Source organism: Eleutherodactylus coqui, chromosome 9 (assembly GCF_035609145.1).
Source record: "Eleutherodactylus coqui strain aEleCoq1 chromosome 9, aEleCoq1.hap1, whole genome shotgun sequence".
Classification (NCBI taxonomy): Eukaryota; Metazoa; Chordata; class Amphibia; order Anura; family Eleutherodactylidae; genus Eleutherodactylus; species Eleutherodactylus coqui.
The window spans coordinates 117,353,968-117,368,412 of record NC_089845.1 but is presented as its reverse complement, the minus strand read 5'-3'; the positions used below and the strand labels follow the sequence as shown (position 1 = coordinate 117,368,412).

Here is a 14,445-nt window from a genome sequence, read left to right as displayed (position 1 = left end):
AGGTAAGGGCTTATATTTTTAAGCCCTTCCCGAAAATTCATCCCGCGCTCGCCGGCAGCCCATTGCTTTCAATGGAGCCGGCTGTAACAGCTGTGGCAGAGGAGAACGATCTTTATGCTGACAGTGCGGGGGGGGGGGGGGGCCCACTCTTGCCGCTATTGTGGCTTAATAGTGGGACCTGGGAACTTGAGATGCAGCCCAACATGTAGCCCCTCGCCTGCCCTATCCGTTTCTGTGTCGTTCCCCTCACTTTCGTGAATTTCTTAGATTTTCACAAATGAAAACCTTAGCGAGCATCGGCGATATACAAAAATGTTCGAGTCGCCCATTGACTTTAATGGGGTTCGTTACTCGAAACGAACCCTCGAGCATCGCGGGAAGTTCGACTCGAGTAACGAGCACTCGAGCATTTTGGTGCTCGCTCATCTCTAGTAACTAGTTAAGCTATCATCTGAGGACAGATCTTGGGACACTTACATTAACAAGCATATAGCACAAAATGCACCATTCAATTCATATCTGAAGGTTGAGTGGACAAAGGTGGATCAGTTACTTCTAGCAACCAATTTTTTTTTTTTTTTGCAGATTAGACAGAAACTTTGATCTGATTGGTTGCAGTGCACAATTGTGTTACTTATATTATATCTTTGACTCTAGTTCACATTAACTAGAACAATATGGGAAGGGAAGTAAAAGGCCAGGTAAAAATATACAGCTAATTAATACATTTGAGAACCTTGCTATTAGAAGTGGAAAGAAACAACAGAGACAAAAAATTTTGAAGGAAAGTAGAGGAGCAAGAGACACAAATCACAAACTTAAATGTTTTTACACAAATGCACAGAGCATGGGAAACAAACAAGGAGAATTGGAGCTCCTAACATAGGAAGAGAAATATGATGTCACAGGCATCACGGAAACTTGGTGGAATGATACACATGATTGGAATACAATGCTTGAAGGATACGACTTATTTATAAGAAACAGACCTAAAAAAAGGGGAGGAGGTATTGCGTTGTATGTTAGGAAAACATTAATCTCCACAGAGATTCAGTCTTCAGAGCATGGTAGTTCTATAGAAACTGTTTGGGTATGAATACAAGGAGAGAACAACAGAAAGGACACTTTTGTAGGCATTTACTATAGGCCATCTGGACAAGCAGAAAATATTGATGAACTCTTTCTACATCAGATGGCCAAGCTCTCAAAAAAGCATGACATAGTGATTAAGGGAGATTTTAACTATCCAGACATTTGTTGGGAATCTCTCTCAGGTAAAAGTAATGGATCCAACAAATTCTTATCCGCTCTTGCTGACAACTTTATCTTCCAAAAGGTAGAAGAGAAAACAAGGGTTCTGCTATCTTGGACCTAATTCTTACCGACAGAGAGGAAATGGTTGAGGAAGTAAGGGTGGCTGGGACCTTAGGAGGCAGTGATCATGCTATCCTTGAATTTTGGATAAAAAGGGAGGAAAACCTGAGAAAATTCAGACCTCAAGGTTGGATTTCAGAAAGGCAGATTTTAATGGACTCCGAAAGAAGGTAGGAAGAATCCAATGGCTGGATGTTCTTAAGGATAGAAATTCTCAAAGTACAATTGTTAACAATCCCCCAAAAAAGGAAGAATGGGAAGCATTTAAAGAAACCAGGATGGATAAACAGTACACAAAACTTGCACACATGTTAAAAAGGAAGAAAAATGTTTAGCAAATGGAAAGAGGGGAGAATGTCTAAAGAAGAATATAATGCGGTCTGCAGAAACTGAAGGGCAAGTGTCAGAAAAGCTAAAGCTAATAATGAATTGAGGCTTGCAACAGAGGCCAAAAGCAATAAAAAAAGGATTTGGGGGGTATGTCAAAAGCAAAAGAAAAGTCAAAGATGCTATAGGATGCCTACAAGATGAAAATGGTGAATTGGTTAAGAATGATGTTGAGAAAGCCGAATTTTTAAATTTCTATTTTGTATTTGTTTTCTCTCAGAAAGTAGATGGAACATCAACTGTTATTCCCTGTGATATTGGGGGAATAAAAGAATGTAGGCTATCTATAAGCAGAGAGATGGTGAGGGAACACATAGCTAACTTAAATTAATTCAAGTCTCATGGTCCAGAAGAATTACATCCTAGGATACTAAAGGAAGCAGCAGAGGTAATTGCTGAACCACTCGCCATAATCTTTGAAAATTCCTGGAGAACAGAAGTCTCAGAAGATTGAAAAAGGGCAAATGTTGTCTCTGTCTTCAAAAAAGGGAAGAAGGTGCATCCAGGAAACTACAGGCTTGTGAGCCTGACTTTTATATTCCTTTCACAGAATAAACTTGTTAAAAGAACTATTTATTGAAGTAGATTAAAAGAACACGCACATAAAAGGCACAAGCTCCATGAAGGATAAGCGAACATAGACGACACTCACACAAGTGATCAGGAGAGAGAAAATCTCTCATAGATATCTGGACCCAATGGTTCCAGACTGGGACCAATATCCCCAACCGAGACACCAACGCATGGTCTCAGATAAATAGACCCACCCTATGATGACTGAAAACTCAAAATTCTAAGCTCTCCTTGCTCTACTAACTCGACGCGTTTCACCGCTGCTTGCAGGGGGTCATCAGGAGATGGGAAATCTTTGTAGGGGAGACTGAGCATACAGCCTTACCCTAAGGAGTCTAGATAGAGGACAACTTAGTAGAGTGCTGTCTAAGACTACTGTTGCTTAAACCTTGCTATATTGGGTGTAGGAGTAACAAACACCCTATCATGCAGTGAGCAGCGAGGGTTAGGAACTCTGTCACAAGCTAAGTGGACAGTACGTAGCACAGAGAAGGCATAATAAATGCTTTGGCAGTAGCTCTACTATCAGAGAAAGGCAGCAGAGGGCCGAGTATGTATTCCCTACAGTCTAGCCCAAGCGATGCAGTCAAACTTTCTGCAAGCTTTGGGGCTTGTGGAATGGTTCTAGTCCCTCAAGACCTATTCTCCTAACTAAGAGCATAGACTCCCATAGAGTATCGTTAAAATCCGCTGTACTGTGCGCCGGCTCGCCGGGCGAAACACTTGCGGTGGATCCGGAGAGGTGAGTATAGGATCTCTGGAGGGTGCTGGTTCTGAATCCGCTGCGATATTTCGAAGTCGGAATCTGACCCCGCCGTGGGTATGAGGCCCTAATAACTGTCTACAAATATCTGAAGGGCTGTCACAGTGCAGAGGGATCAGCCCTATTCTCATTTGCACAAGGAAAGGCTAGAAGCAATAGGATGAAACTGAAAGGGAGGAGACACAAATTAGGTATTAGAAAAAACTTCCTGACAGTAGGGTAATCAATGAGTGGAACAGGTTTACCACGGGAGGTGGTGAGTTCTCCTTCAATGGAAGTGTTCAAGCAGAGGCTGGACAAATATCTCTCTGGGATGACTTAGTGAATCCTGCACTGAGCAGGGGGTTGGACCCGATGACCCTGGAGGTCCCTTCCAACTCTACTATTCTATGCTTCTCTGACAATAAATACTGCATACTCTGTTACAAAACACATTCTGATCAGCAACTGGTGTAAAGGATCTAAAGTTTCTCTCTTTTGACCTTCCCACTGTGATTTTTGTCAATTTTATCTTTTCTTTTCTTTTTTTTGGACGATTCTGTCCATCAATCCTATGTGGACACATTTATTCAATTAGTTACTTAAGATATTAAACAGCTGTCCCCTGAAACCATTCCATATGCTGGAAACAATCTGAATTCCATAGGAAGTTAAACATTCATATGCTGTAGACTAGGATGATAACGTTTATAATAATATTCCCACTCATATTTCTTAGGATCATTATTGTCCTGGTGAAATAAGAACAGTGTAACAATAACTTCCACTTAAACATCAGAGACCAGATTCCTAAAGGTATGTTCACGTTCAGCAGAAATGCTGTGGATTTTCCACAGCAGAAAATTCTACGGAAAAATCCGCAGCATTTCAGCTTTAAAAACAAAGTCAAAATCCCCTCTGTTGGTGCAGAATTTGACTTGAAATTGGCTACGGATCCATAGCTGATTTCATTCTAAACAGCACTCCTCTTTACATCCGGATACTGTGCTGTCACTGAAGAACCAAGAGTGCACTGCACCGCTACTAAGTCCCGGTCAGGTGACACGCTGACTTCTATATCACCTGACCGGTGATTGACAACCTTCCCAATATAAGTGTATATACAGAGCTAGCGGTTCGTCACTAAGTAGGAACGCCCATTAGATTTCCTAAGCCCAGAATAAACAGGAATTTAAATAAATAAACTACAAATTATACTAAAACTTTTCCAGCAAAACGATCTGCTCACCTTCTGCTCATTTGCTCAATCGGACTGCTTGTTCACTGTGAGGCCATCATTGTATGAATGGTGGGCGTGTGACTACTGGATTCCCAAAATCAGCAGGTTAAAAGGGTTACAGCCTACAGTATCAATGTTTAGCCAGGCACAACAGATTGTCCGTATGTATGGCTGTATGTGGTACTGTACATTAGCCCACTTAGATCTACTGTGCAGTATAATTTTGCATGCATGTGCTTTATACACTGATTAGCTATAATATTAAAACCACATGCCTAATATTGTTTTGGTGCCCTTCATGCCACCTAAACAACTGTGACCCATCAAGGCAAGGACTGCAAAAAAACCTTTGAATGTGCCCTTTTAAAGGCTATGTACACCCTTGCACTCTATTTTAAATCAATGTGTTTTGGGAAATGAAGACTTTTTGTAATTGGTTTTCATTAAAAATTTCTAATTGGTTATTTGATGTCTATGCTGTAATGTTTACCAAGACACTGCTGACTGCAGGACTGAGCTATTAGCAAATTATGTTAGAGTAAACTGACAGCTCCTCCCCTAGCCTGCTCCACTGTTGTGAACATGCATTCAATGCTTTTTGACTGAGCTATTACAGAGAGCTGTATGACAGTGATGGGGGGATGGTGGATGCAATCTGGAGGACAGAGAGCAAAGAAATCTACTATTACAGAGGGCTGTAATTTTCTCCAGGTGAATTGTACGCTCTTATCAGCAGTGAGGGGGAACAGGACTAACAGATACTCAGAGGAAGAGTGGAGAGATAGCTGTGTAGTGCTGAGTAGGTGTGGTTATGCTACACAGCCTCTGAAAGAGGAGAGAGGAGGTGGGAAAGCTTGTTCTGAGCACATTCATGAGAGAGACCACTTGATCTGTACTGGGAACACTCTGGGCATGAAACTTGAATGCAGAAAGGCCTACAAACCAAGTCTGAGGCTTTCTAAATACATGAGAAGGAAACACTCAATGCCAAAAAAACGATAAGTGTATAATTTTTTTGCAGACTTTTCTCATACACAAAGGTTTCCAGACATTTTGCTTGAAGGTGATTTTAGGCCCCATCACACACTTGTAGAGCCCTTGAGCGGCTAAACGACAGAAAACCCCCACAAATGACCTCATTTTGAAAACTAGACCCCTTAACGTATTCAGCTAGGGGTGTACTGCTTATTTTGACCCCTCAGTTTTTGAATGGATCTAAGCAAAGCAGAAGGAAAAAAATTACGATTTTCATTTTTTGGCAATTGTGTCATTTTAATAAATGTTTTTTTTGTGTACAGCATACATATGAATGAAGACTTTCACCCTAAAGTGGATCCCCCTGTTTGCCCTGTGGTCGGAAACATAACCATTGTGGCCCTAATCTTCTGTTTGTTTGCACAACGGGGCCCAAACCGAAAGGAGCATTGAAGTTGAACTGTTTTTAACTTTTACGTGATCGCCATTGGACAATGGCGATCACGTGACCAAGGGCCGCTCACCGTGGCCCTAAATCACTGCTCCAGGCTCTCGGCTACCTTTATTAGCCAGGAGCAAGGAGATTTGAAATTTTCCCTTGGTCACTGCTCCAGGCTCTTGGCTACTTTTAGTAGCAATGAGACTTTAAACTTCCTGAGGCTTCACCAGCTTCTGTGCTTGCATCCGCCATCTTGCCAACAGGCGCATGTGCTGAAGTTGGGGAAAGGTCCACAGATAAAGATCCAGTCAGGGAAGATCGCCGGAGACCTTAGGTAAGTAATTTCACCTCCCCTCATGAATCTGATTCATGACCGGAGATGAAATTTTAACTTTTTTTTGCTTTATGTGATCGCCATTATCCATTGGATAGCGGCAAATAAGGGAACGCGTAATGTGCAACCCAGTGAAAACTCCAGGCTCTCTGCTACGTTTGGTAGCCAGGAGCAGGGAGATTTTAAATTACCCGGGCAGTCTGTGGCTTTTACGCATGTGTCCGCCATATTGGCGATGGGTGCGTGCGCAAAAGCCAGGTTAAGGTCTACGGATAAAGCCTAAGGGACCTAAGGTATGTAATTTCTTCCTTTCCTCATGGATATGATCCGTGAGGGGTGATGAAACTTAAACTGTTTAACCTTTTTTCTTGTTTTTTTTTTTTTATTCTTTTTTAAACTTTTTTTTAACTTTATGTTGATCACTGTTATCCATTGATTGTCGGCTACCTCCAGGAGCCGACAGTATGGAGCTGTCACGTCCACAGCCCACGTGGCTTTAATCCTCAGGGAAAGCATATTTTTACGTCTCTGAGGACTTAGGCAGGACTTAAAAAGGCAATGGGGCCGTCACTAGGGGGTTAAACTTTTTAGTATGTTCCTCAATGCATTCCCGAGTAATCTTTGCAGTGTGGCAGGACATGATATCTTGCTCAAAGAAGCCACTGCAGTTGAAAATTCCCTTTAAGTAGCAGTAATAAGCAGTATGGTAGGTGGGTTTTAATGTACTGCAGTGAAGCAGTGACCATCAACACAGCCCTCAGCACAATAGTGGCAAATTCCACTACGTGTACTTGAGTTTACTGTGTGAATCCAAATCCATTTTATCAGCAGGCTTTCACTCAGTGTCGTAAATCTTTTAATACTTAATAGTGCAGTAAACCTTGGAATATCTCATAGTAATAATACTGATAAGATTACAGTGAGAATAGCTGCAGAACAACTGCCAGACATCTCTTCAACAAGCCACCCACGGTGGCCTGCAATGATCTCTGGTCTTAGGCTGATGACAAGGTTATTACCAGTGGCCTTCAATTATTATTCAACCATTTAACTGACATGTTGTCACTACTGTCTAACTATTTCTAGTTTTTTTGCTAAACCAGCTCAAGAAAAATGAACACTGCACTGTGATTGGCTGCTCTGCCTAACAATGACAGTTTTGTTGAATGGGGTTCATGGTGTTTCAGTTGTGACCGCTGCCAGTGAATATGTGCCAATTGTTTGAAAGTTTGCTACAATTGTATCCATTTTAAGAAAGTTATGAGTTAAATTTATCATCAGTCAAACTTCTTTCCTGGTAGTTTGCTACAAAATATCAGTGCAGGTACAATGTATCAGCCTAACATCTAGACTCTTTGGAAAGAAACCATCAAGGCACTTGTACCAGCTTTCTGTTGTACAAAAGTCCCAAAGTTTGGTGCACGCCCTTTTGCACACCAGTTAGTGACTCTTTAAAGTTTTTTTTGCTGTGGGTGGGGCTTAGCAGATGGCGTGTCTTCCAGAAGCCTACGGACTCCTGTCCACGGGCGAGTCGGATTCTGTACGCGGGAGCCCGCAGCTTATTCCGACCCTACCTGCGATCGAGGACCCTGCGTACCTGTCTGGGTCTTCTTTTTTCTGTACTGTGGATGTGTGCAGAAGTGCCGGCCAGCACACATGCGCAGTACTTTTTTTTTTTTTTCAAATTCCTGCAGACGGGCCGCGAATCGGAACGGCTTCCATTGACTTCAATGGAAGCCTTCCGTCTGGGAACCGCAGCAAAATGGAGCATGCTGAGATCTTTTATTCGCAATTGTTTTCCGCTCGTAGACATAAAGGATCGTTTTACCACAGCATGCTATGAAGGCCTTTTGCTGCAGAATCTGAAGCAGGAATGCACGCTCTGGATTCAGCAGCAAAAATCTGCCTGTGGACATGAAGCCTAATAGTTTTGCTATAATTTATACCAGAAACTAGTGTTAATTTTTTTTTTTTTTTTTTTTTTAATTCTTTATTTTTAAACTTTTCAGGGTAAACAAAACATTTCCACATAGTCCGATCACAACACAACGATCACATTTTCGTAATTTCCATCAGCTCTGGTAATTAGCGTGTGTGTGCTTAACCCGGTTAATTGCTTAATCAACGTAGAGATTAATCAGAACTGCAACTGTGTTATTTATCTGAACACCCTGTCTCAATTATTTGAGAGTTGTCTGCCAGTTCCCTGGAAACCAGAGGTAGTTGGAGCGAGGGCTGGGAAAGAGGGGGGGTAGGGGGGGAGGCACCTGTGGGGCGGAAGTAGATAGATGGGAAGAAGGAGAGTGAAAGTGAGGGGAGAGAAATGAGAAGAAGGAAAAAAAACAAAAAAAAAACAACATAGAAGCACAACAGGAGCACAACAGGATTACGGCCTAGTGAGCTAATCAGGCGCTTAGGTTCTTAAATTCCTCCGAATTCTGATACTCAATCCAATGATACCATGTCTTTGTGAACTTGTCCTGCGTGTGTTTGATGGAGGCTGTAAGGTCCTCCATCTCCATAATCTCCCGGACCTTGGGCAACCACATTGAGATAGTGGGGGGTGATGATTGTTGCCACAGTTTTGGAGCGCATGTTCGTGCTGCGTCAACCAGATGTCTCACCACTGAACGCTTATAGGAGTACTGAGGAATCTCGCTGAGGTGTAATAGAAAAAATGCAGGTGAGTTTGGGAGTATGTGCTCCGTGAATTTGGAGGAGATACGCCATACCTCAGACCAGAAGCCTGCTAGTGCTGGGCACTCCCAGAATATGTGCAATATAGTCCCTTGACAGGTGCCACATCTCCAGCAAAGAGGGGACACTGCGGGTATCATTTTGTGAAGTCGGGAGGGCACCCTGTACCAACGCGAGAGAATCTTGAAACCCGTTTCCTGTGTCTTGCTTGACATAGATGATTTATGTGTGAAGGTGTAGATTCTGCTTAGTTGCTCTTGTGTAAACGATATTGCCAGATCCCTCTCCCAAGCTAGCGCATATGATGGTGGTGGTGTCTCTGTATCTAGGGTTAGTATCTTATAAACCTGTGAGAGGGTGTGGCGTGAGGGACCTGACCCACAGCAGAGTTGCTCAAAAGGAGTTTTTGCTCTAGAGAATCCCAGGGCAGGGGGTAGAGATATGAGAAAGTGTCTGATTTGAAAGATTTGCCAGTATGTCAGTGGCGTAGGTTCTGTAACATTTGCTAATGCGTCTGCTGACAACCATTGCCCCTCTGATATAAAGTGGATCGCTCTAGATCTCCAGTTCCGTATCCATTGGTAGAACCCCCCTCCCTCTGTACTAGATGGGAAATCTGGATTCCCCAGTATGGGAAACATTGGGGAGGGCCTGGGTGATATGCCCTGGTTAGTGAAGATTCGGGAGAGGACCCTAAGAGTAGGGCCCACTGTGGGGTGTGAACTGGCTTCTACGGGGATATTCCCCTGTATCCAGGGTAAAACGGTCAGGGGCACCGGGGAGAACGTCTGTTTCAGTGATACCCACTGCTTGAGCTCTATGTGCCTGTGCCAGTCAACCACCCGTAGTAAATGAGAGGCTTGGTGATAGGCCATCATATCTGGTAGGCCTAGTCCCCCTCTCTCTTTGGGTCTCGTCAAGGCGTGACGGGCTATGCGGGGAGGTTTGTCTGCCCAAACAAATCTTGAGAGTAGTGAGTTTAAGAGTCGGAAAAATGATCTTGGGATGTGAATAGGCAATGCTTGGAGAATGTAGAGTATTCTGGGCAAGATATTCATCTTAACTATTGAGCATCTACCGAACCAAGAGAACAGGCCTTTGTTCCATAATGTCAGATCCCTTTTAATGTTATTTAATAGACTTGGGTAGTTGGCTGTGTAGAGGTTGGAGGTATCTGTGGTTAGATAGACACCCAAATATTTGATATTGTCACTAGCCCAGCGAAAGGAGAAAGAGTCTTTTAGTTCCGAGAATAAAGAGCTTGATAAAGATATGTGGAGTGCGGCGGATTTTTGGTAGTTAATCTTAAAGTTTGATAACCCGCCGTATATGCGGAGTTCGTTTAGGAGATTTGGGAGGGAGATAAGGGGGGTTGAGAGGAAGAACAATAGGTCGTCTGCGTATGCGGCTACTTTGTGCGTGGAGCCCCCTAACTGAACTCCCCCAATGTTGGTATTGGCCCTAATATGAGCGAGGAGTGGCTCCAAGCACAAGACAAAAAGGAGAGGAGAAAGAGGGCAACCTTGTCGCGTGCCGTTTGAGATTAGGAATGGCGTGGAGAATTGACCGTTTGCTTTGACCACTGCTGAGGGGAAGGAGTATAGACTGGATATCCAGCGCATCATGTTCTGGCCTAAACCTAAGTACCCTAGGGTTGCTTGCAGGAAATCCCAATTGATTCTATCAAAGGCTTTGTCCGCGTCTGTGGACAGGAGGCATATGGGTGTGGATGTTTTTTTTGCCTGATGAATGATGTTGATGGCCTTGATAGTGTTATCTCTTGCTTCTCTCAATGACACAAAGCCCGCCTGATCTCCGTGTATAACGTCACGGAGGAGTGGTGAAAGACGAGTGGCGAGGATTTTCGAAAAGATTTTTAAATTTACGTTTAGGAGGGATATGGGGCGGTAACTCTGGCATTGGGAGGGATCTTTCCCCTCCTTTGGGATTACTGTGATGAAAGCTTTCAAGGTGTCCCTTGGTAAGCTGGCACCTGCAGGGAGGGAATTGAAGGCCCGGAGGAAGTGAGGGGATAGGGCATCATAAAAGGTCTTAGGCCTCCTTCCCACGAACGGATTTCCGCCGCGTAATTCGCGGCGAAAATCCGCTGCGTTGCCCGCAGCTATTAGGTTCTATTGAACCTAATAGCACAATGCTCACGATGCGTAATTCCACCGCGGAATTACGCACCGCGATTTCTCCCGTCCTCACCCGCAGCATGCTCTATTTTCTGCGGGTGAGGACGGGCTGTACGCACTGACGGCTTCCATTGCAGTCAATGGAAGCCGTCCATTCACGCTATCTCCCGCTGTAACCAGCGGGAGATAGCGTGAAAAAACGCTTTCCCGCCCACCGCCGAGCGTCATATGACGCCAAATGACGCGGTCCGGCCGCGTCACGTGACACGGCCGGCCGTGCACGTGACACGGCTGGTGACGCGAGGGCGGTGGGCGGTGACGGGCGGTGACGCGCGGTGACGCGGCGGCGGTGGGCGGGGAAGCGATTTCACGCTATCTCCCGCAGGTAAGTATAGGGGCTCTGGGGGGCGCCGTGACGGGCTTCACAGCGTAATATTACGCGGCGGAGCCCGTCACGCTCGTGGGAAGGAGGCCTTATAGTATGCGAGGGTGAAACCATCTGGGCCGGGGCTTTCCCTGTCTGTGATTCTTTTAATGCCTGGGCTAGTTCTTCTGGTGAGATGGGTGATTCCAGCGCCTGGACTACTTCCTGTGGGAGATGTGGCAGACCTGAGTTTAGGATATAGGAGTGAATTGTTTCTCTCCGTGCAATGTGTTCGTGCTCTGAAATGGGTGGGGATAGGTTGTATAGGGAGTGATAGTAGTCCCGGAACGCTTCTGCTATCTGTTGTGGCAGGTGGAGGTTATCTCCTGATGGGGAGGAGATTTTTGGAATGTAGGAACGTGTCCTCTCCTTCCTCAGGGCTCGGGCCAGGGTCCGGCTGGGCTTGTTGCCGAATTCAAAAAAATGTCTCCTGCATTTAGTTAGACAACCCTTAGCACGTGACATGTACAGAGAACGTACTTTTACTAGTGTTAATTTTGATTCAAATTTATGCCAGCTCATAGCTGATTACGTTTTATTTCCTGGTGCCTGGACTGCAAAAGGTGCACCAAATTTATTAATTAGTTCTGCCTTTTAATAATTTCACTGCATCCTTTATATTAAGACGGGTGCAGGAAACACCAATCTTAATAAATCAGGGCCTTTAGCTCTCAGATGACTTTCTCTTGGAGAGAATTGTAGCTAGACTCAGATGTGAGTATTAAAGAGTTAATCCACTTTTTAAAAACTTTTGACAGATCAGAGCGACATGTCAAACGTTTTCATTAGTAGGGGTCTTGCTACTGAGACCTTCGCTGATATGAAGAGGCTGCAGCTCTCATCTGAACGCTGCTCCCCTTCGGCCGTCTTTCTTGCTTGTTGGCTTCTCTCAGCAGTCGAAGACAAATGCATAGACTTCTGTAGACATCTGTGCGTTCGTCTTCAGCTGCCAAGAGTTGCCAACAAGCAATGATGACAACTGAAGGGCCACAGAGTGCTGTAGTCCCTTCATTTTAGCGATTAACATGTGTCTCCCCAGCGGGACCCCCACTGATCAAAACTTTTGACATGCCTCTCTGACATGTCAAAAAACGTAAAAAACTGTGTGGAAACACCCATATAGAATGAAAACAGTTTGGCGGACGTTGATGTAATGTAGCATACAAGCTGCAGGGGAAGGGAGAAACCTGCTAGGCCATGTCACTAACTTCAAGCATCAGCAACCGTTGTTCTGGTCTCATTCATCAGTAACCGTTTTTAGTCATCCAAAGTTTGGTTTATCAGCGACACAACCTGTTTCTTGGAATTAGGAACGTTTGCCAACTGCACTGTGTGTAATGGGAGGTCTGGTTGGGTGGTGGTGTTTGAAATCTGCAGCGATGACACTTGTGTTTCGTTCACATGACATAAGGACAATCTCAACGTCTCGAACACCTTCATTCACGTTGCCTTAATAAAGAAAAATCACTGTGTTACATGAGAATGAATGAAGTTATGAAAGATGAAGCATGCCATTGTTTTTCTGGTGAAATACCCTGCCAGTTCGATATATCACACACCTCTATTCTCACTGGAAGAATTACAAGTAAATCGAACATGGCAGCATTCAAAATTGCCATCATATTGAAAACATGGCCTAATGGGTTTCTTCCTTCCTTCACAGCTTGTATGCAAAATTGCATCACCGTCTGCCAAACCGTTTTCATTCTATATGGGTGTTTCTACACTTTTGAGACTCCCTGTATCTAAGTTATTATCATACGTTAAATGTCAAGTTAATGTTTACTAAATCTGTCCTATGCAATAAATGAATTATATTGATATAAAGTGTGTGTGTGTGGGGGGGGGGATTTAAATATAAATGAAAAGGTTGCTTCTCTTTTTTTAGGTAAATTTTAGCATTAAGGCCACCTGTCCACGGGCGTAGCGTTTTCCCGCAGTGGATTTCCGCCGCGGGAGAACACTAAAGTCACCACGATTTTCCGCGATAAACCGATCATTAATAATAGGTTCATTGCGGAATTCTGTGATTTTTATACGCAAGCAGAGAATCGCGGCAATTTTTCGCTCGTGTTGATCAGGCTGTGCTTTTCATAGTTAACATGTGAAAAGCGTTCACTGCATTCCCCGCATGCGGATTTCCCCCCCCAGATAACGCAATAATATACTGTATTGTCCATGGACAGGGGGTCTAATATGCTAAGAAATATTTAATTAAAAAAAAGAAAATCCAGACTTTTAAAGAGTAAATTTAAAAGCATAAGTGCAATACTAATTACACTACTTCATAATATAATGTATTGTGTGTCCCCAAAGAATAATATAACATATTGTGTGTCCACAAAGAATAATATAACGTATTGTGTGTCCACAAAGAATAATATAACGTATTGTGTGTCCACAAAGGGGTTAAACTATTTTTCCCCTCAGGAAGCTAAAAAGCCTAAATCTTTAACAAGAATGATAATGAATCCTTAATGACAGAATGCAATGTATTTATGATCCCATGCTTCTAATGGATGTCGTATCTCCCTGCAGCTGCTGCACATCTGTATTGAAGGCTGGGGAAACTGGCGCTGGTCTGAACCTTTCAACGTGGACAATGCTGGGACATTCATCCGAACCATTCAGTACAAGGGGAGGACTGCAACGCTAATTATTAAAGTCCGGCAGCTGAATGGGGTGCAAAAACAAGTATGTCTATATCCATTATCTGCTTATAGAAACACATTATTTTTAGTTATTTTTATCTGTTGGCTTGTTAAAATTATTGTCCAGCAGCATATTCTGCACTGTAGGCAAATATTTTTAAACTGTATTGGAAAGTATGAAGCCAGATACCAAATATATACTGCAGGGAAGGCTCAATCGCCATATACCCTGGTAGCATGCAGCAAGCCAGATTGCAATGTAGAGGAGCAAAATGTAAATGTGCAGACTAATGGGCAGCCAGTCAGCCTAACCCAGGGTGGGGGAGGGGTGACCGCTAACAATACGTTTTGTTCCTCTATATTGCAATCTGGCTTGCTGCATGCTACCAGCGTATATGGCGATTGAGCCCCCCCTGCAGTATATATCTTGTATCTGGCTTCATTTTCTGCGAGTTGTGTCTTTGTGCATCT

At 43.8% G+C, this 14,445-nt stretch overlaps 1 protein-coding gene across 1 annotated transcript in view; it reads left to right on the top strand.

The window, feature by feature from the left end:
- The window catches only part of VPS13B (vacuolar protein sorting 13 homolog B), a 968,736-nt gene that overhangs the window by 858,365 nt on the left and 95,926 nt on the right, over positions 1 to 14,445 (top strand). Inside the window, exon 44 of the mRNA XM_066578394.1 lies at positions 13,862 to 14,017. Coding sequence (XP_066434491.1) covers positions 13,862 to 14,017 — 156 coding nt within the window. The remainder of the gene's footprint in view (positions 1 to 13,861; positions 14,018 to 14,445) is intronic.